The sequence below is a fragment of the Mytilus edulis genome, chromosome 1 (assembly GCF_963676685.1).
Source record: "Mytilus edulis chromosome 1, xbMytEdul2.2, whole genome shotgun sequence".
In the NCBI taxonomy this organism is placed as follows: domain Eukaryota; kingdom Metazoa; phylum Mollusca; class Bivalvia; order Mytilida; family Mytilidae; genus Mytilus; species Mytilus edulis.
In genome coordinates, this window is record NC_092344.1 from 37,266,709 (window position 1) to 37,287,434 (window position 20,726).

Here is a 20,726-nt window from a genome sequence, read left to right on the forward strand (position 1 = left end):
TCTGCGTCGTCGTCGTCCGAATACTTTTAGTTTTCCCACTTTAACTTTAGTAAAAGGGAATAGAAATCTATGAAATTTTAACACAAGGTTTATGACCACAAAAGGAAGGTTGGGATTGATTTTGGGAGTTTTGATCCCAAAATTTTAGGAATTAGGGGCCAAAAAGGGCCCAAATAAGCATTTTCTTGGTTTTCGCACTATAACTTTAGTTTAAGTAAATAGAAATCTATAAAATTTTGACACAAGGTTTATGACCACAAAAGGAAGGTTGGGATTGATTTTGGGAGTTTTGGTTCCAACAGTTTAGGAATTAGGGGCCAAAAAAGGGCCCAAATAAGCATTATTCTTGGTTTTCGCACCATAACTTTAGTATAAGTTAATAGAAATCAATGAAATTTAAACACAAGGTTTATGACCTCAAAAGGAAGGTTGAGATTGATTTTGGGAGTTTTGGTCCCAACAGTTTAGGAATTAGGGGCCAAAAAGGGCCCAAATAAGCATTTTTCTTGGTTTTTGCACCATAACTTAAGAATAAGTAAATAGAAATCTATGAAATTTAAACACAAGGTTTATTAGCATAAAAGGAAGGTTGGGATTGATTTTGGGAGTTTTGGTCCCAACAGTTTAGGAATAAGGGGCCCAAAGGGTCCAAAATTAAACTTTGTTCATAATTTCATCAAAAATTGAATAATTGGGGTTATTTGATATCCCGAATCTAACTGTGTATGAAGATTCCTAATTTTTGTTCCCGTTTTCAAATTGGTCTACATTAAGGTCCAAAGGGTCCAAAATTAAACTTAGTTTGATTTTAACAAAAATTGAATCCTTTGGGTTCTTTGATATGCTGAATCTAAAAATGTACTTAGATTTTTTATTATTGGCCCAGTTTTCAAGTTGGTCCAAATCGGGGTCCAAATTAAACTTTGTTTGATTTCATCAAAAATTGATTAATTGGGGTTCTGTTATATGCCAAATCTAACTGTGTATGTAGATTCTTAATTTTTGGTCCTGTTTTCAAATTGGTCTACATTAAAGTCCAAAGGGTCCAAAATTAAACTAAGTTTGATTTTAACAAAAATTGAATTCTTGGGGTTCTTTGATATGCTGAATCTAAACATGTACTTAGATTTTTGATTATGAGCCCAGTTTTAAAGTTGGTCCAAATCAGGATCCATAATTATTATATTAAGTATTGTGCAATAGCAGACATTTTCAATTGCACAGTATTCAGCAATAGCAAGAAATCTTCAATTGCACAGTATTGTGCAATAGCAAGAAATTTTCAATTGCACAGTATTACGCAATAGCAAGAAATATCTAATTGCACAATATTGTGCAATAGCAAGAAATTTTCGAAAATTGGAGTTATCTTTCTTTGTCCAGAATAGTAGTTGAATCAACTTAAATCATTGTTTTATACAATATACAATGTATATTCACTTTTACCACGAACTGATAAATTAAAACAATCTTTACCAAGTTCAGTGATAACAAGCACCTTTTTTACATTTTAATATTTTATGATGTATTTAAATGAATAGTTATTGTTGCAAACTTCATTAGAAATTTGAATTGAGATCAGTTTTCGGATAAGAGAAAGGGGGATGTGAAAAAAAAAAATTGGGGGGGGGGGGGGGGGGGGGGATTAAATTTTTCTCATTTCAGATTTCATAAATAAAAAAAAAATTTCTTCAAACATTTATTTGAGAGGATTAATATTCAACAGCATAGTGTATTGCTCAAAGGCAAAACTAAAATTTTAAGTTCATTAGACCACATTCATTCTGTGTCAAAAAACCTATGCTGTGTCAACTATTTAATCACAATCCAAATTTAGAGCTGAATCCAGCTTGAATGTTGTGTCCATACTTGCCCCAACCGTTCAGGGTTCAATTCTGCAGTCGTATAAAGCTGCGCCCTGCGGAGCATCTGGTTACACATTTATTCTATGTTCCTCTACTTTCCTAATCACCACACACGGTTAAGCTCAGTCATTTGTAAAAAATAGAAACATGTCCAATATCACTACACAGAGATTTTTTCTTTACACGTGACTTTTGAGTTCCTTATTTCGAGGCACATTAGGGATGTTGTCCCATTTGAATAAAAGTTGAAACCCCACACAAAACATGCACAAAAATAAAGCAAAAGTTTGATTAAGATTTTTTGTTGGGTCTTTAATTTGATAATCTAAACCGAAAAACATAGTTTCATTTTCTATTGATTTAAGTCAATGTAATAAGTAAGTATATACTTGATTACTCTAGTTAAGACTAATACTTGGTCTTTTTATTTAAGAATTTAATGCTATTTTTGTAATTTTATTGGTGTGAAAAAGATTTGACCGAAGTGTATTTGTGAATGAAGCACTGTTACCAAATGGATTTATATGAAAAATACAAAACAATCTTATTTATTTTGTAATTTTATTGGTGTGAAAAATATTTGACTGAAGTGTACTTGTGAATAAAGCAACCAAATGGATTTATATGAAAAATACAAAACAATCTAATTTATTTTGTAATTTTATTGGTGTGAAAAAGATTTGACTGAAGTGTATTTGTGAATAAAGCAACCAAATGGATTTATATGAAAAATACAAACAATCTAATTTAAGTTTGTAATTTTATTGGAGTGTAAAAGAATTGTCCGAAGCATATTTTGAATAAAGTACCCAAGTGGATTTTTATGTAACATATAATGTAATTATAAGAAAGCATTGTTTTTCCAATGAAGTTATATATCATTTCTACAAAAGATTGATATATAAGTTCTGTTGTCTTTCTAAAACAAAATCATCCAGTAAAATTATTTACTCTACAAAAAACAATAATATATCAAAAATATCCAGCTCCAAACAACAAAATTTTATGTTTTTCTTCATCTTTTTTTCTAAAATTATTCTCTGGTAATCAGTGCTATTATTTTTTTGGTACAGTAACATTATGTAAGGCTGCCCAGGTTTGTTGTCTCTGGGGACAGCTGACAGAAGAACCATCACTATGGAGAAAATTTTGCTGTCAACAAAAATGGCGGCTTTCAAAGGCCGCAGAACACAAACAAGTCATCAGTCACATGTCACCAGAAGGAAGTATCCAGGTTTGTTTGAAATTAATTTCAGTACATGATTTTATTAGCTCACCTGGCCCGAAGGGCCAAGTGAGCTTATGCCATCACTTGGCGTCCGTCGTCGTCCGTCGTCTGTCGTCGTCTGTCGTCGTAAACTATTTCAAGAATCTTCTCCTCTGAAACTACTAGGCCAAATACTTCCAAACTTAAATTGAATGTTCCTTAGGGTATCTAGTTTATAAATTGTATCCGAAGTTTTGATCTATCAACAAACATGGTCGCCATTGCTAAAAATAGAACATAGGGGTCAAATGCAGTTTTTGGCTTATATCTCTGAAACCAAAGCATTTAGAGCAAATCTGACATGGGGTAAAATTGTTCATCAGGTCAAGATCTATCTGTCTTGAAAATTTCAGATGAATCGGACAACCCGTTGTTGGGTTGCTGCCCCAGAATTTGTAATTTTAAGGAAATTTTGCCGTTTTTGGTTATCTTGAATATTATTATAGATAGAGGTAAACTGTAAACAGCAATAATGTTCAGCAAAGTAAGATCTACAAATAAGTCAACATGACCAAAATGGTCAGTTGACCCCTTAAGGAGTTATTGCCCTTTATAGTAAATTTTTGTCAATTTTTCGTAATTTTTTGTTATCTTGTACAAAAATCTTCTCCTCTGAAACTACTGAGACAAATTTAACCAAACTGGTCCACAATCATCATTAGGGTATGTTGTTTCAAAAATGTGTCCGATGACCCTGCCTGCGAACCAAGATGGCCGCCATGGCTAAAAATAGTACATAAGGTAAAATGCAGTTTTTGACTAAAATCTCAGAAACCAAAGCATTTAAAGCAAATCTGACGAGATTAATTTGTTCGTTAGGTCAAAGTCTATCTGCCCTTAAAATTTCAGACCAATCAGGCATCCCGTTGTTGTTTTGCTATAGGACAGTTTGCTTGTATAACTAAATGTAATTCTTTTGAAATAAAGTATTATTGTTGTTGTTGTACATAAGGAAATGTTTATTTCAGTGGAAGAAAGTGTTTGCTGAGAGATACAGATTGAGACAGAATTGGTTAAATGGTAGATGTACTGTTAGAACCTTTGAAGGCCATAGTCAAGGTATTTTTATTAAGTTTAATTAGCTACAGATGAATAAAATTGCCTTAGTTGAGGTATTAATATTTTATTTCATATAATGAAACTTTGCTTCTTGGAATAGTTTCTCTCAAGGTCAATTTCTGAGAATTTAAGGGCATACAATACAGTTTTGATCCTGTATTTACAGTTTGATGAAAATTTCCATATAGTCTATTTTTTACCTGATTAAATCAAATATGCAATAAAAAATATACCTTCTTGTGCTACTTTTTGAGGTCAAAATTTTGTATATTTGCTCAAAATTCGGATTTGTGGCCTTATTTTTTTCTTTCGAAAGAAAGACGTAACTTTTTTGTTTTAAAAGATAAACACAAATTGTTTTTTGTTAAATAATTTGTAATTTCTGTATTCTATAAGTATTCTAAAAATTTATGCATTTTTTATTCAGAAATAACTCATATTTATCAAATGGTCATGAAGTTAGAAAAAAACATCATTTTTTGCTGTACATTTATCAAAAATAAAAAATTTGCACTATTTACAGTTTTATAAAATTTGGTCCACATAATCTACCTGGAAAATGAAACAAAATGTCATTTTAAAAAATAGGGGTCCATGCACTCGTTTTCAAATCAAATCAGTTTGAATGATAAAAACCAGTCGAAAAATGCATCTTTTCCCGATATGTCACAGTTTGACGTCGCGAAAATAACATTTTGCGTTAGCAACGTCATTACCTCCCCTGTAACTGTATCGTATGCCCTTAAGTTTGAATTAGCCACAGATACCATGGGAAATTCCTGTAATAAAAAGCTAAATCTGCATACATTTTCCTTTTAGAATGTTGATTATTTATACAGTTTGTAACAACAAGGGAATATTTCACTTTGATACACCTGAATAAAATGAACAACCATTTATTAAATTATTTACAAAACTGAAAAATGAATGACTGAATAGCATTTTATAATTAACTTGAGAATTAAGGTGATTATATGAGGTAACATGTTAATATTTTATTGGAAATCATTAATTATTTGTTTCATTTTAATATTAGTCTATTTTAAAAATTCATAAGATAAGATAAATTCAAAAACATAAAAACAGAAAGTGAATCATTATTTGTTATTATATTACAGAATAGTAATTTTGAGCCAAGGTGCTTTTTGTTTGAATGGTATCCAATCAAACAGTTGTTTTTGTCTACTGGAAAAAATCCTACCAGAAAATATAAAAAATTTGTAAGGGTTCCGCGGAACCCAGTGTCTCGCCTATTTTTGCTGTAAATCACATGCTCAACAACAATGAGGAAAAAAATCAATAAAAATATTCCTCTTGTTACTATTTTATGATTGTAAGAAAATCTAAGTCCATTTGAAAGTAAATTACAGAAAAAAACAGAGTAATCTTTTTACAAACTTTACTTCTGGATACAATCTTATGATCATAAATAAGGTTATTTCCAAGTTTGGTACAAACCCAGGATAGTTTAAGAAAGTTATTTAAATTTTAAAAACTTTAACCACAGAGTGAATGTAATGGTTCCCTGCAGAAAAAACTAAGTCCATTTATAAGTAAAATACGGAAAAAATTGAATTTTATTTTTACAAAATTTTCTTCTGGATACTATCTTATGATCATAAACAAGCTTCTGTCCAAGTTTGGTACAAACCCAGGATAGTTAAAGAAAGTTATTAAAATTCTAAAAACTTTAACCACAGAGTGAATGTAATGTTTCCCCGCAGAAAAAACTAAGTCCATTTATAAGTAAAATACGGAAAAAATGGAATTTTATTTTTACAAAATTTACTTCTGGATATTATCTTATGATCATAAACAAGCTTCTGTCCAAGTTTGGTACAAACCCAGGATAGTTTGAGAAAGTTATTAAAATTCTAAAAACTTTAACCACAGAGTGAATGTTTTGTTTCCCCGCAGAAAAAACTAAGTCCATTTATAGTAAAATACGGAAAAAATGGAATTTTATTTTTACAAAATTTACTTCTGGATACTATCTTATGATCATAAACAAGCTTCTGTCAAAGTTTGGTAGAAATCCAGTATAGTTTAAGAAAGTTATTAAAATTTCAAAAACTTTAACCACAGAGTGAATATTTGTTGACGCCGCCGACGACGCCGACGACGACGGAATTTTGGATCGCTTAGTCTCGCTTTTTCGACTAAAGTCGAAGGCTCGACAAAAAGATAATTTTTTTGATATGTTGGTTCTTGTTGTATATAGAGGTTGTTTAATGGGAAATACATTATTATGCTGCATGATTTAAACTATAATTTTTTATATGTCCAATCTTTCATTTTAGGTATATCTTGTGTACAGTTTGACGACACTAGAATTGTGAGTGGTTCATCTGATAAGACAATCAAGGTAATTCAAGGAACAAGAATAGAATAATATTTTATTATTGTAATGGTCATCAGGTGGCTAAAGAGCTATACATCTCCCCTACTAAGCTATTTCTGTGGATTATTCATTATTCGTTGGATACCAATTTTTGTGGATTTTGTGGGTACAAGTGAACCATGAAATTAAAAGTTTTAAGAATGACAAATTTTCTAAAGGCTTGTTTGTATGCTTCAGCAAAAACCTAGAATTATGATACGGCTGGAGTAATTCAAATAAGAATGATATGCATTTCTATATTTTTGAAAAAAGTTATCTGAAACCTTTCTGATGTTTGTTGTCTTGTTGGGTTGCTGTCTCCTGGATTTGTACCTCATGTTTCCGTTTTTTTCAACAATTAAGCATATTTCATTTTAAAAATATTTATGGTAGTCAAATAGAAAAAATATTTTTAATTGCTGTAGCTTTAGTTATTAAAAAGAACTCTAGATTTTTAAATGATTATGACAGAAAAGTATCTTGAAATTAGAATTCTTAGTGAAAATGAATTGTTATCTTTGTTTTAATCCAAATTTTCTTTAGATAATTTATCTTGAATTATTTGAATCAGGTTTGGAATATTAGAACCAATGCACCATGGTCAGTTCAGACTTTGGTTGGCCACAGTGGTACGGTTAGGTGTTTACATCTGGAGGGAAAACGTTTAGTCAGTGGGTCTACAGACAAAACTATAAAAGTGAGTACCAGTAGTACAAATGTGTAATGGGCATTGACTATACAATCAATGAATGAAATCTAAAGGCTATGATTACCAGTCATATACAAATAACTAAAGTTTCAAGAGCAATATAAAAATGCCATGTCAAAATCTATGGATTAAAGGTTGTTGATGCACAAGAATAAGTACTAGGAATGATAATTGGTTGATTCCTAATATACCAAAAATAGTGGCACTCTCTTTACACGAGGCATTGAATATTCTGAACAGAAGTGTATGCAAACTTGTACATCCTGCAGAGCCAAACAGTTGCCCAACTTGAGAAAAGGTTTTACTGCAAATCTTAAGAAGACTTAAGTGACCATATTTCTATTTTGCAGTCCCCCTTTGTTGGTATAGGACATGAATTTTTTTCAATACTACTTATAATCACTGATGCCATAAAGTGAGAAAAAATTTAATGTAAAATACATATTCTTAAATTCCTTTTCTATTTATAGTCTTTTACAATTCTTATAATACATGTACTATGATCTATTTGATAGGTATGGGATTTATCTACCCAAGAAAGTTGGTCCAGCATTGCCTGTAAAGTAACCATGGTTGGACATGAAGATACTGTTAGATGTATTCAGGTATGGTTATTGAGATTTAACAGATTTAGACCTACAATGTATATGATGTAAACTTTTTATCCCCCACCTTCAATAGTAGAGGGGCATTATGTTTTCTGTTCTGGGCGTCCATTCGTCAGTTCTTCCATCCGTTCACATGTATGTCTGTTTTTTATTCCGACCATTCGTTCGTCTGTCCTTCTTCAGGTTAAAGTTTTTAGCCAAAGTAGTTTTTAATGAAGTTGAAGTCAAATCAACTTCAAACTTAGTACACATGTGCCCTATGATATGATCTTTCTAATTTGCATGTCATAGAAAATGAGATTGCGAGTGGGGCGACCATGTAATATGAACACATTCTTGTTGTGGGTGACCATGTAATATGAACACATTCTTGTTAAAAATATAATGATTTGGCTATTAGAATCTGGTAAATTTGAGTAAATTATATTCTATAAAAAATGTCAAACTTGAAAAATACCTCAAGAATCTGCAAACCAAATGACTTTTTTTCCTTTTGAATATATATGTTTACAGTTGTCTCTCAAAATTTACAGATCGTGTGCACTTTTTGGTAGTTAAAAAGACAGGGGGATCAAACAAACCAGCTATATTTTTTGGTTTCCATGCTGAAAATGTTAAATTCATGAATTGAGTACAAAGTAATACAAATTAGAGATTTTATTTAACTCTTTATTTAATAAAGAGATATCTACATAAAAAAATAATACTGGTAGTACTTGAAATACAATGATAAAATACATTCAACAACTAGGGACTTCAGCACAAAAAGTAAAAAGTTGCAAAATTAGGGAGAAAGGAGTTTTTATCAAGTACTGAAATCAAAACCACTGTCTATAATGAAATACATGATTTGAATCAAACATGATGAAATTAACAAGTACAATCAATGTATGATCTAATCATCAGGATGTGCAAAAGCTTGTTTTATATTGTGTAAATTATAGTTGTTTACCCTTGATTGGTATCATTTTCGCTCTTCTTGAGTTGAACTTGGTTGACTAAAAATGAGTAGATCCAGTAAGACCCCTTTTTAGCCTCAAAATATAGCAGTTTTGCAAAATTGTTAAAATGAAAACTTTTAGATATTTATTGGACAGTAAACAGTAAAATACTTCTGCTACATAAATATGGGCTGTTTTTGACAATACAATGTACATGTATCAGGTACTAGCATCATTAAGTAATGCTAAATTACTGAAATCTTCTAAATTTTAGCATATTAGTTAATTTTTAGACCTACTCTTTTTATCCCTATTTGATTTCAAGATAACAAGAGTAGACTATATGTTTGAACTGATTTACAAAATACATGTTATTGATTTAAATATTTTACTTTTATTTGCAGGTTGATGATGATAAAGTAATCAGTGGATCTTATGATTTCACTATCAAAGTGTGGGATTTGAAGACAGGCAGTTGTAGAAACACTTTAAGGTATAAGAACAAAAAAACATATTGTTATATAACAATTTCCTTATTTTTAATTTTTTTAAAGTACAAAAAGAGGGAAAAATAAGTTCCTAAACAATGTTCATTATACTCAAAATAGTGTTGATCTTTATAACTCTAATTGTTAGGAAAACAATTCAGGCACATTTCCTTACTTTTTCTGTCACTATATAAGCCAAGTATTGTCAAGTGGTATTTATATGAGTTACTTTTTGAACAATTTGATGGAGTGAAAAATTGTTAGAATAATGTTGGATAGGATAATTTCTGGAAAAGGGAAAATACATTTATGCAACTTCTTTTTACATTTCATTACCAAGGATTTCTATTAAAAATTGGGAAATGGTGAATATATACTTTTACCTTATTCCTAATTCTATTTTTTTCAGAGGGCATCAAGCAGCTGTTTTATGTATACAATTTAACGAGACAAAGATTGTATCAGGGTCATGTGACAAAGCAATCAAGGTAACTTTAGTTCAATTAATTATAAGGCCATTTCATTGAATAAATGACGGTAGGAAAGGAAAATATGTTTTGGTACTTGGGTCATCATGCACCAGTTATGTTTGCATGTCTATTTGATATATTCAAGTTGTGGGGGGATTTTGGGTATCACTGAGAGTCTTACTTTCCCATGTCTTTTTCGATGAAGTACCAATAAGAAATCTCCCATTTACCACAGATCTTTTCTTACACTGTAGCCTAATTCTGTAAAATTGTGTATACATTAAATACAAGACTTTTACTGTATAATAGAATGATGGTGGAGAAATCCCAGAAGGTTTTAGTCAAGTGAATTCTTTTAAAATTATGAACCATAATAACGAAAGAAAGAACAACAATTTTTTTTATGGGTTATCAACAGTAATGATGTACCATGCGACTAAGAGCATTTATTTCCTTTTAAGACTTCAGAAAATATTTTAACTTATAATAAAGCATAACGTTTTTAAAGTGCTTCCACTGTGCATATTAACTTTCAATGTTAGCGGCAAAGTTGTTGGTTACAGCTTTTACATCAATGCTATCAAGACAATTATTTGTTTGGCTTGCTTGCTTTGTTTGTGTAAATGTTTGCTCAACCATTGTAATTAAGATTGACATTTGTAACCCACAGAGGGGCGGCGTTTCAGCCTGTGTATAGTATACACTGGATGTGATGGGACACTGAATGACATCGAAAATTACTACCAAAACAATACACAATCTTTGAAATGAATCAGAGGGAAAGTCCCTTCACATATTTGACTTTTAGCATTTAGAAGGAATTCGGTAAAAAGATTATATGGAGAATATTTGTCTGATTATAAATAAATACACATATTTAATAAAAAAACAAAATACTTAAAAAATTTTGAAAATAAAATTAACAAGAAATTAAAGTGAATTCGTGGTACAACTAATTGATGCAAAATTGATGATAGAACGGACTGGATACCAAAGGATATCTTCAACAGTTTTAACAAGTGCATAAAATAATTAAAGCACAAGTTATAATCAAAATTCTTGACTATAATTGCATGTCTTATTTCAATTTGTATTTTTCCAGATTTGTAAAAATGATCAGCCTTTGCCCTCTTCATTTCCAACTTTTATTTCGCTTTAACAATAAACTTTTTGAATTCAATTTTGCTTGAATGATATACAGACATAACTTGCTTGCAAATGAATTTCATGTTAACAAAACATCGTTAATATCGAACTCGTTCCGTTTATAAAAGTCGGGGGAAAAAGGGGGGTTAAAGTGTCTTTGAAACAATAGGAAATTCTGAATGCATTGATTCAGTTGTGACTTTGTATACATTTAGAGCAAGGTAGTGCCATACAAGATTGGTAGATTGAAAATGATATGGAGTTTGACCTCCAGTGTCCAGTTTGGAGGTCCAGCTTTACTGTACACATGCATTAACGTTCTGATTTGCTAAAAATGTTCATGTATAAAAAAAAATCAGTTTGAAGGTTTACAAGCGAAAATTTATCCAATCAAATTGCGAAATATTCAATAACAATGGACATAATAAGTAATAGGGATAAACTGGGTAGGGGGAAAATGACAGATATTCCAAGTTCATTAATTAAACTTTTTTATACGACCGCAAAAATTGAAAATGTTTTGGTCTTATATTGGTATCACGTTGGTGTCGTCTGCGTCCGAAGATATTTGGTTTTCGAACTCTAACTTTAGTAAAAGGTAAATAGAAATCTATGAAATTTAAACACAAGGTTTATGACTATAAAAGGAAGGTTGGGATTGATTTTGGGTGTTTTGGTCCCAACAGTTTAGGAATTAGGGACCAAAAAGGGCCCAAATAAGCATTTTGCTTGGTTTTCGCACAATAACTTTAGTATAAGTACGCAGAAATCTATGAAATTTTAACATAAGGTCTATGACCACAAAAGGAAGGTTGGGATTGATTTTGGGAGTTTTAGTCCCAACAGTTTAGGAATTAGGGGTCAAAAACAGGTCCCAAATAAGCATTTTTCTTGGTTTTTGCACAATAACTTTAGTATTATAAGTAAATAGAAATCTATGAAATTTTAACACAAGGTTTATGACCGCAAAAGGAAGGTTTGTATTGCGCAATAGCAAGAAATCTTCAATTGCACAGTATTGCGCAATAGCAAGATATCTTCAATTGCACAGTATTGCGCATTAGCAAGAAATCTTCAATTGCACAGTATTGTGCAATAGCAAGAAATCTTCAATTGCACAGTATTTCGCAATAGCAAGAAATATTTAATTGCACAATATTGCGCAATAGCAAGAAATTTTCAATTGCACAGTTTTGCGCAATAGCAAGAAATATTCAATTGCACAGTATTGTCCCGTTTTTAAATTGGTCTACATTAAGGTCCAAAGGGTCAAAAATTAAACATTGTTTGATTTCAACAAAAATTGAATATATGGGGTTCTTCAATATGCTGAATCTAACCATGTATTAAGATTTTTAATATTTGGGCCTGGTTATCAAATTGGTCCACATTGAGGTCTAAAGGGTCTTAAATTGAACATTATTTGATTTCATCAAAAATTGAATTCTTGGGGTTCTATGATATGCTGAACCTAACCATGTATTTAGATTTTAGATATTGGACCATAATAATTCAATGTAAAATCGGTCTACAGGTTCACATGAGCCATGGTATAGCAAACATCAAATTCCCTCACTTATTGTAATCACACACATCATATTTTATTTTATACTGCAACTAATTCTGTTTATTTCCTAAATATAGTAGCATAAATATATTTTGTATAATGTCAATTTCATCATGGAACACTGTCTCCACAATAAGGGGTTCATTAAGGGATGAAAATAAGTTTGGCAATTGTGTTACTATTTAAAAAGCTATCGATGTATTTGTTTGAGTTGCAGTTTTAAAAACAATATTAGGTCAATGTCATAGAAATATAAACTTTTTTGTACTCGGCGCAAAACTGTGGAAGGGCTCAGCTTCATACAAAAAAGTATATTTTTTTCTTTCATTACTTATATTTACAGGTAAGGAAACATGTGAGAATGATATTTGTCATGTGATGTTTTAAAATTTAGTGTCCTTAACCTCAAACATAACTTGATAATGTCCAATAAGATTTAAGGTGGTACCCAACACTTTCACTCAAATTAATTTGGCTCGTTTAATTTTCATAAAATTTTGACAAAGTATTTACTTTGACCCTTTGACAAAAATATAAAAATTAAAAATTTTTTGAACCAACCGTTTGTCAGAAAAATAACACTGGTTATATAGCAATTTGACAAACACCAATTTTGATCATTGAGAAGCTTAATAGTAATTTTACAACACAACGTAATTAAAACGTTTAGCTGACTTTACAGAGTTATCTCCCTGTAGTGTTAGGTACCACCTTAAGTATGATGTATACAATTTGAAGCCCTGCCTATCTTAACTGATGTGCTTGATCAAACATTGATACAAGCAAAGCAAGCAAGCCAAACAAAGATTTGTTTTGCTAGCATTAATGTAAAAGCTGTAAAGGGAACTTGAATTTGTTGTTTCAAACCAGAAGAAATTTCAATTTGTCAAGTATTCAGTTTTTATGAGACTTTCAAATACTGCTGTATAGAAATAGAAAATATAATGGATAACAGTAAAAGATCTGAACTAATAAATCAATCTGTGTACACACCAGTATGTGAGCTTGTTTACCATTGTTGAATGTCTTTAATTAAACTTTTAATTTGTCTGATATAGATATGGAGTTATGAAGGAGCCTGTATTAGAACCTTGACCGGTCATCAGGATGCAGTTACCTGTTTACAGTTTGATTCTACGAGAATTGTTAGTGGATCAATGGATTGTAACTTAAAAATGTGGGACATACACAGTGGTGACTGTATAAATACCATGGACTGGAAAGCATCGGAAGGACATACAGGTGTTGTCAGGTAATTCATAGTTTAGAATCTTTTGACATTTGATATACAAAATTGGCTTTTCATTTATCCATAGCATTAAGGATGTTAAATATAATGAAGGCATTCTAATTAGTTTACATGTTCAAAAAATAACATCAAGACTGATAAATTTTAATGTATTGTCCAAAAATAGTTTACTTAAGGTAGTACCCAACACTTTAACTTAAATTAATTTGGCTCGTTTAATTGTCATAAAATTATGTCAAAGTATTTACTTTGACCCTTTAACAAAAATATAAAAATTTTGAAAATTTTGAACCAAACGTTTTGTCAGAAAAATTACACTGGTTATATAGCAGTTTGACAAACACCAATTTTGATCATTGAGAAGCTTAATATCCCTTTACAACACAACGTAATTAAAACGTTAAGCTGACTTTACAGAGTTATCTCCCTGTAGTGTTAGGTACCACCTTAAAAGAAGAGGAATACAAATGTAGTTCCTTTGGTTATCTTCAAGAAAATCATTAGATTCATATTTCAACTTTAATGTATTATGAATTCAATGATATATGCATTACTTTTTTGTCTCACCTGTGACTTCATCACAGAAGCTGGTTAATGATATATAAGATTAGTTTTTGGCTGTCAACATCACACTTTTACATGACAGCAGCTATCACAGACAAGGCACCAGGTTCCAAATAACCATTTATGATTTTTTTCCACTGTCATATTTTAAAATGATTTGCACTTGATTACTGTAAATTCAGAAATTATTGCGAGGTTTTTATTATTGCGAAAAATGCGACAGAGCTGAAAACGCAATAATTTAAATTCGCATTTTGAAATATTTTATATGAATTAAACAGGATTTTTCTCAAAATCGTAAAAATTAAAATTGCATTTAAGTCTAATACAACAAAATTGCAATAATAAATGCACACAATAATTTCTGAATTTACAGTATTGCATGGGTACACAATTGATTATTGGGTACACAATTATATATATTTCTTTTATTTTGAATGTAGAATTCATTTTTGTAAAGAAATAAAACCATTTTTGTTTATAGATGTTTACAAGCAGATAGTTGGAGACTTTGTAGTGCAGCAGATGATAAGACTATCAAAGTAAGATTATAAGATAATATTGAAAGTACAAGTTATTTGGTACTTTTTATGTTCTCACATGATCAACAGGGCAAGTGTTTGATGCAATTATTATATCCTGCTCTGGAGTGAGGTCTATATTGTAATCACCATATATAAACAAGATGTGGTATCAGTACCAATGAGACAACTCTCCATCCAAGTCGCAATGTATAAAGAGTTAACAATTATAGGACAAAGTTTGGCCTTCAACACAGAGCCTTGGTCTAACACTGAAACCATGTATGTTTGTTTGTCCAACAAAAATTTTCATTGCACATTTCCAAGGTGATACTAAACAGATGACTTCATATTATATTCGACAGTCTGACGGTGTTTAGTTGTAATGTATGAGGTCATGGTTTTCAAATGTCATGATTATTGTAATCTAGACTCTCAGATTCTAGAATATTTTTTAAGATTTTTATCAAAAATAAACAAATCAAATGTTAAGGACAATATTAATTCTAGCCTCCAGTTTAGAAACTGTAATGACTTTTTAGCTCACCTGACCTGAAAGGTCAAGTGAGCTTTTCTCATCACTTGGCGTCCGTCGTCCGTAAACTTTTACAAAAATCTTCTCCTCTGAAACTACTGGGCCAATTTCTACCAAACTTGGCCACAATCATCCTTGGGGTGTCTAGTTTAAAAAATGTGTGGCGTGACCTGGCCAACCAACCAAGATGACCGCCATGGCTATAAATAGAACACAGGGGTAAAATGTATATTTTGGCTTATATCTTTGTAACCAAAGCATTTAGAGCAAATCTGACATGGGGTAAAATTGTTGATCAGGTCAAGATCTATCTGCCCTGAAATTTTCAGACGAATCGGACAACCTGTTGTTGGGTTGCTGCCCCTGAAATGGTTATTTTAAGGAAATTTTGCAGTTTTTGGTTATTATCTTGAATACTGTAATAGATAGATATAAACTGTAAACAGCAATAATGTTCAGCAAAATATGACCTACAAATAAGTCAACATGACCAAAATTGTCAGTCAATCCCTTAAAGAGTTATTGCCCTTTATAGTCAATTTTTAACAACTTTTTGTCATTTTTTGCAACTTTTCTAAAAATCTTCTTCTCTAAAACTACTTTGCCAAATTTAACCAAACTTGGCCACAATTATCATTGTGGTTTATAGTTTAAAAAATGTGTCCGACGACCCAGCCTACCAAACAAAATGGCCGACATGGCTTAAATTAGAACATAGTGGTAAAATGCAGTTTTTGCTTTATATCTTTGAAACTAAGACATTAAGGGCAAATCTTTCAAGATTTAAATGTCCATCAGAATAAGATATATCCCCTCACAAATTTTCAGATGAATCTGACAACCTGTTGTTGGGTTGCTGCCCTAAAATGGGTAATTTTAAGGAAATTTTGCAGTTTTTGGTTATTATCTTGAATACTATTATAGAAAGAGATAAACTATAACTGTATAAACAGCAATAATGTTCAGCAAAGTAAGATCTACAAATAAGTCAGCATGATCAAAATTGTAAGAGGACCCCATAAGGAGTTATTGCCCTTTATAGTCAATATTGAAAAACTTTTTGTCATTTTTGTAACTTATATAAAAATCTTTTCTAAAACTACTTGGCCAAATTTAACCAAACTTGGCCACAATCATAATACTAGGATATCTATTTAAAAAAAGTGTCTAATGACCCTGCCTACCAACAAAGATGGACGGCATCAGTAAACACAGTAACAGGTGAGCGACACAGGCTCTTGAGAGCCTCTAGTTTTTCTATGTCCAAATAAATTGGCATTAATGTTTGAAAATAGCAATACTGCAAATTCAGAAATTATTGTTTGCGTTTATTATTGAGATTTTGCCATTTAAGACTAAAATGCAATTCATTTAATTTTTGTGATATTGAGAAAAATCCTGTTTAATTCATATAACAAATTTCAAAATGGGAGCTTAAATTTTAGCGATTATAACCCTGTTGCATTTTTCACAATAATTAAAACTTCACAATGATTTCTGATTTTACAGTAGTTATCCACAGGCACTTGTCTCAGAATTATTTTATATATATACCTTTATATAACACAAGGTACTTAACTCACGATTCAGAAAAATGTCAGGGGGTGATGAAATTCCGTTATATCCCGATTTCTCGGCTGTCAACCCCACTAAAGCTTGTTATGTCGTAAATTTAAATTGATTTATCTTCACAATGGTGTATAACACGCCTACTTTTGTTGTCGGAATCATCCATAGCAATCCTACCCAAGTATGTCAATAGTAATTATTTCGTCAACCGATATAGTCAGTAGTCGAAATACTTACGATTGACATACTTGAGTAGGATTGCTACGGATGATTCCGACAACAAAAGTAGGTGTGTTATACACCATTGTGAAGATAAATCAATTTAAATTTACGACATAACAAGCTTTAGTGGGGTTGACAGCCGAGAAATCGGGATATAACAGAATTTCATCACCCCCTGACATTTTTCTAAATCGTGAGTTCAGTACCTTGTGTTATATAAAGGTACATATGGGGAAAAAATTCTGAGACGAGTGCCTGTGTAGTTATCCTATTGTACCAATTGTGGGAATCTTAATTATAAGAGATAAAGAGATATCTTTAGGTTACAGTTGATTGTTTAACCTTTTGATTGCAAGTTCATTAAAATTTGTGAACATTCAATTTCTTGTTACAGGTATGGAATCTACAGACTGGTGAACGATTGGTGACATTGCGCAATCACACAGATGGTGTTACATGTTTACAGTTCAATGATTTTATAATTGTTTCAGGGTCATATGATAAGACTGTTAAGTTGTGGGATTTTAGCTGCTGCTAAAAATACTGTCATACAAATCAAAAAATATTTAAAGCCAGTCATTTTGGACTACTTACTCCAGCTGCTGTTTGAATGTAATACTGCCATAAAAAAATATAACTTTTTCTCCTAGTGACCTCACACAGGTTTGAATTAAAATTTGTTTAGTAGTGAAACACATAAACCACTTATTTAAAACAAGTTATTTTAAATCAGCAGTCTTCAAAAACACAGGTCTTAATTGATTTTTTTTTTCATTTTTAAATAAGTTAATAATATTCAAAGTTAAAACTAAATTGATAACAACTGTAAGAGAGAGTTATCTATACTATAGTGCTAAGGACCAGGATGTTCTCAACAGTAATGATTACAATTAACATGCACCTTACTTAAAAGATTTTTGTGGTGTTTGGACAATATGAAATGTTTATGATTTTACATGTACTCTTAAAATGTAAAATGGAAAATTACATGTGCTCTTGAAATGTAAAATGAAAAATTAGAATAGTTCCAGAATATCCTTTATGAATATTTTTTTTGCAGTATCCAGATAAGAATTTAACAACTATATGATATTTTATTTATATGGAGACTGCAGGCCACTAATAGCCAAGACATTATGCGGTTAGTAATATGGGAAAATTATTATAAAACGAGTTCAAATTAATCTTTCAACTTTGCAAAACATTTTTACAGAAAATATATTACCTAAGCTTATTGGAGTTAAGTACAATGTAATAGGAAAATGTACTGACAACTGGATTCTAGATAGCTAGAAATTAGCCAGAAGCAGGGTATATTTTACATTTGGCATTGTTATTTAATAAAAAGAGGCAGTTTAGCTGTGAAAGAAAAAGTTGAACTTTATACGATTGTTAGATCAGTAAAACAAGTCTTGTGATGACAAACACTGATCAAATTCATCAGCATTAGGCGTCTAAAATCTAGTCCAGGTTAAACCAAGATATGTTGTAAACTAAAGTCATGTAATATTTTCTTGATACATTATCATATACTAATTTCTTGTCTTAAAGTATTTTTTATTTTAGATTATTATTTTCAAAGGTTAAGGTTACATATAATTAACATTCTTTTTTTATATGCATGCAGAAATAATTTTCTTTGCTATGGTACAAAGAAATTGTGTTTAAGTTATAAAATGGTACTAATTTGAATTCCTTGTGCATGCATAGTACCCATGAAGAGTATGCTCAATTTTCATGGCCTTTTAGTTTTAGATTTCATATAATATAATTGCTCATAACAGATAAAATATTATATTTTTTTTTAATGAAATAAGAAGATTTTTTTTCTTCGAAATTTCCTGTTCATTGCAAGATTTATATTTTTCAGTGGAGATTGAGTGTTTTGAATTCTTTTTACCAAAAATACAAGTCCCTTAACTAGTAATGGACTTTTGGTACCTTAAAACTTGGTTAGCTGTATCATTATAATTATTCTCAAGTCTTGCATCTAGATGAATACAAAATTTTTCAGTTTTTATTTTACCAGTACATACTTATATTTTGACGTGTTGAAAAGGTTTGCATTTTAAATTTTAAATGTTCTCAAATGACAGATATTCTTTGAGCTGCATTGAAAGGCACTTTTTTCAAATATCACTTAGATTAAATCCAACACAAAACATGATTTAATGCTAAATTGACACAAATATATATATTTAGTCCCATTTAGTGAAGAAGATCGATCTGTGATGGCATATTAGATTGTCTCAATTTATTTTATTGTTTTGTGAGGGAGAAAATATTTTCTCAATATAAATGTGTCATGGGATTTGACAAAACTTATACATTATACGTTTTTATCACTAAATATCAAATTTAACAGAAAAAACAGTTGATAAAAAAACAAAATATCCCTAGGGAACATTTCCTTGTTAAAGTATTAGAATGATAAAAAAATATAATCACTTCCTTTTGAATTAATCTATGTAACCTAGAAATATCACTCAAATGTTTTTATTTTTAAAAGAAAAAAGAACAAGATTTTTACTATATTGTCAGTTCGTTTTAGAATAGACATAGTAATAATCTAGATAACCAAGGGAGTAATAACTGTCCATGTGAAATTTTATCTTGTGTTTTATATTCACATCTCAACATTTCACATAGAGAACAGATTACACAACATATTTTCAAATGGTCAACTGTTTCACTTACTGTAGTAATTGTTGTAAATGAATTTATTAATGAATTCATTAAAAACTTAAGGCCATTTTCAAAGAATTTCATTTTTTTATCGTAAGGCTGAAATAATAAGCATAATAAGTGAAAATATTAATGCTCATCTTTCCAATGACATATAGATACTTAATTTGATATTTGACTTTTTATTAATGTTATTATGTCTTCTGCAGTATCTTTGAGATGCTGTATAATAGTTTTACTGCTTGTAATGTTCACAAATTATTTCTAATATAAAAAGCTGTCAACGACTTAGTAGTTCTGATTTCTTAAGAAAGACTAGGTTAGTGCAGACATGATTTTTTTGTGTTAAGAAAATTACTGGTATTTCAATAAAATCGCTAAAAAATATTTATAAAAAAATATTCAATTATGAAGTGAAATATGAAAAAGTCTTAAAGAGAAGGCGGAAATGTTGACCTGAAAGTTAATTTTTGTGGGCCTTATCTACAGTGTAGTTGTATTTGTTTCTTATTGAAATCACTACATGGATAGGGGTCAGTCATACAATGCATGCTTATTTATAGGTATCAGAAACACATGGTTGTGTGAATTTATACCACTTTATTAAGAATTGTTTTTTTTATTTAATGATAAAATGTATTGTACATGTATTAAAAGTAAAAATATATAAGATATTTTTCCAACTGACATTACTATTAATTAATGATCAAAACTGAATAACTGAGATGAACTGGGTGTAGACTAATACTTTCATATACATTGCATTGTTACTTTTTTTCTATATGTCCCATTAAGTCAATTGAAAATGCAGTATATATAGTCTGGTATACAAGTCAACTTAAGATAAAATCAAACTGGCATAAAATAAACACTTGTTGTAT

At 30.5% G+C, this 20,726-nt stretch overlaps 1 protein-coding gene across 1 annotated transcript in view; it reads left to right on the top strand.

Annotated features, from left to right (window-relative positions):
- LOC139512151 (beta-TrCP-like) overlaps window positions 1-18,973 on the top strand; it is a 52,228-nt gene extending 33,255 nt beyond the window's left edge. Inside the window, exons 5-14 of the mRNA XM_071299554.1 lie at window positions 2,939-3,099; window positions 4,101-4,191; window positions 6,492-6,556; window positions 7,143-7,268; window positions 7,796-7,885; window positions 9,234-9,322; window positions 9,727-9,805; window positions 13,559-13,752; window positions 14,798-14,855; window positions 17,555-18,973. Of these exons, the coding sequence (XP_071155655.1) occupies window positions 2,939-3,099; window positions 4,101-4,191; window positions 6,492-6,556; window positions 7,143-7,268; window positions 7,796-7,885; window positions 9,234-9,322; window positions 9,727-9,805; window positions 13,559-13,752; window positions 14,798-14,855; window positions 17,555-17,698 (1,097 nt within the window). The 3' untranslated portion in view covers window positions 17,699-18,973. The remainder of the gene's footprint in view (window positions 1-2,938; window positions 3,100-4,100; window positions 4,192-6,491; window positions 6,557-7,142; window positions 7,269-7,795; window positions 7,886-9,233; window positions 9,323-9,726; window positions 9,806-13,558; window positions 13,753-14,797; window positions 14,856-17,554) is intronic.
- The last annotated feature ends 1,753 nt before the right edge of the window (window positions 18,974-20,726 follow it).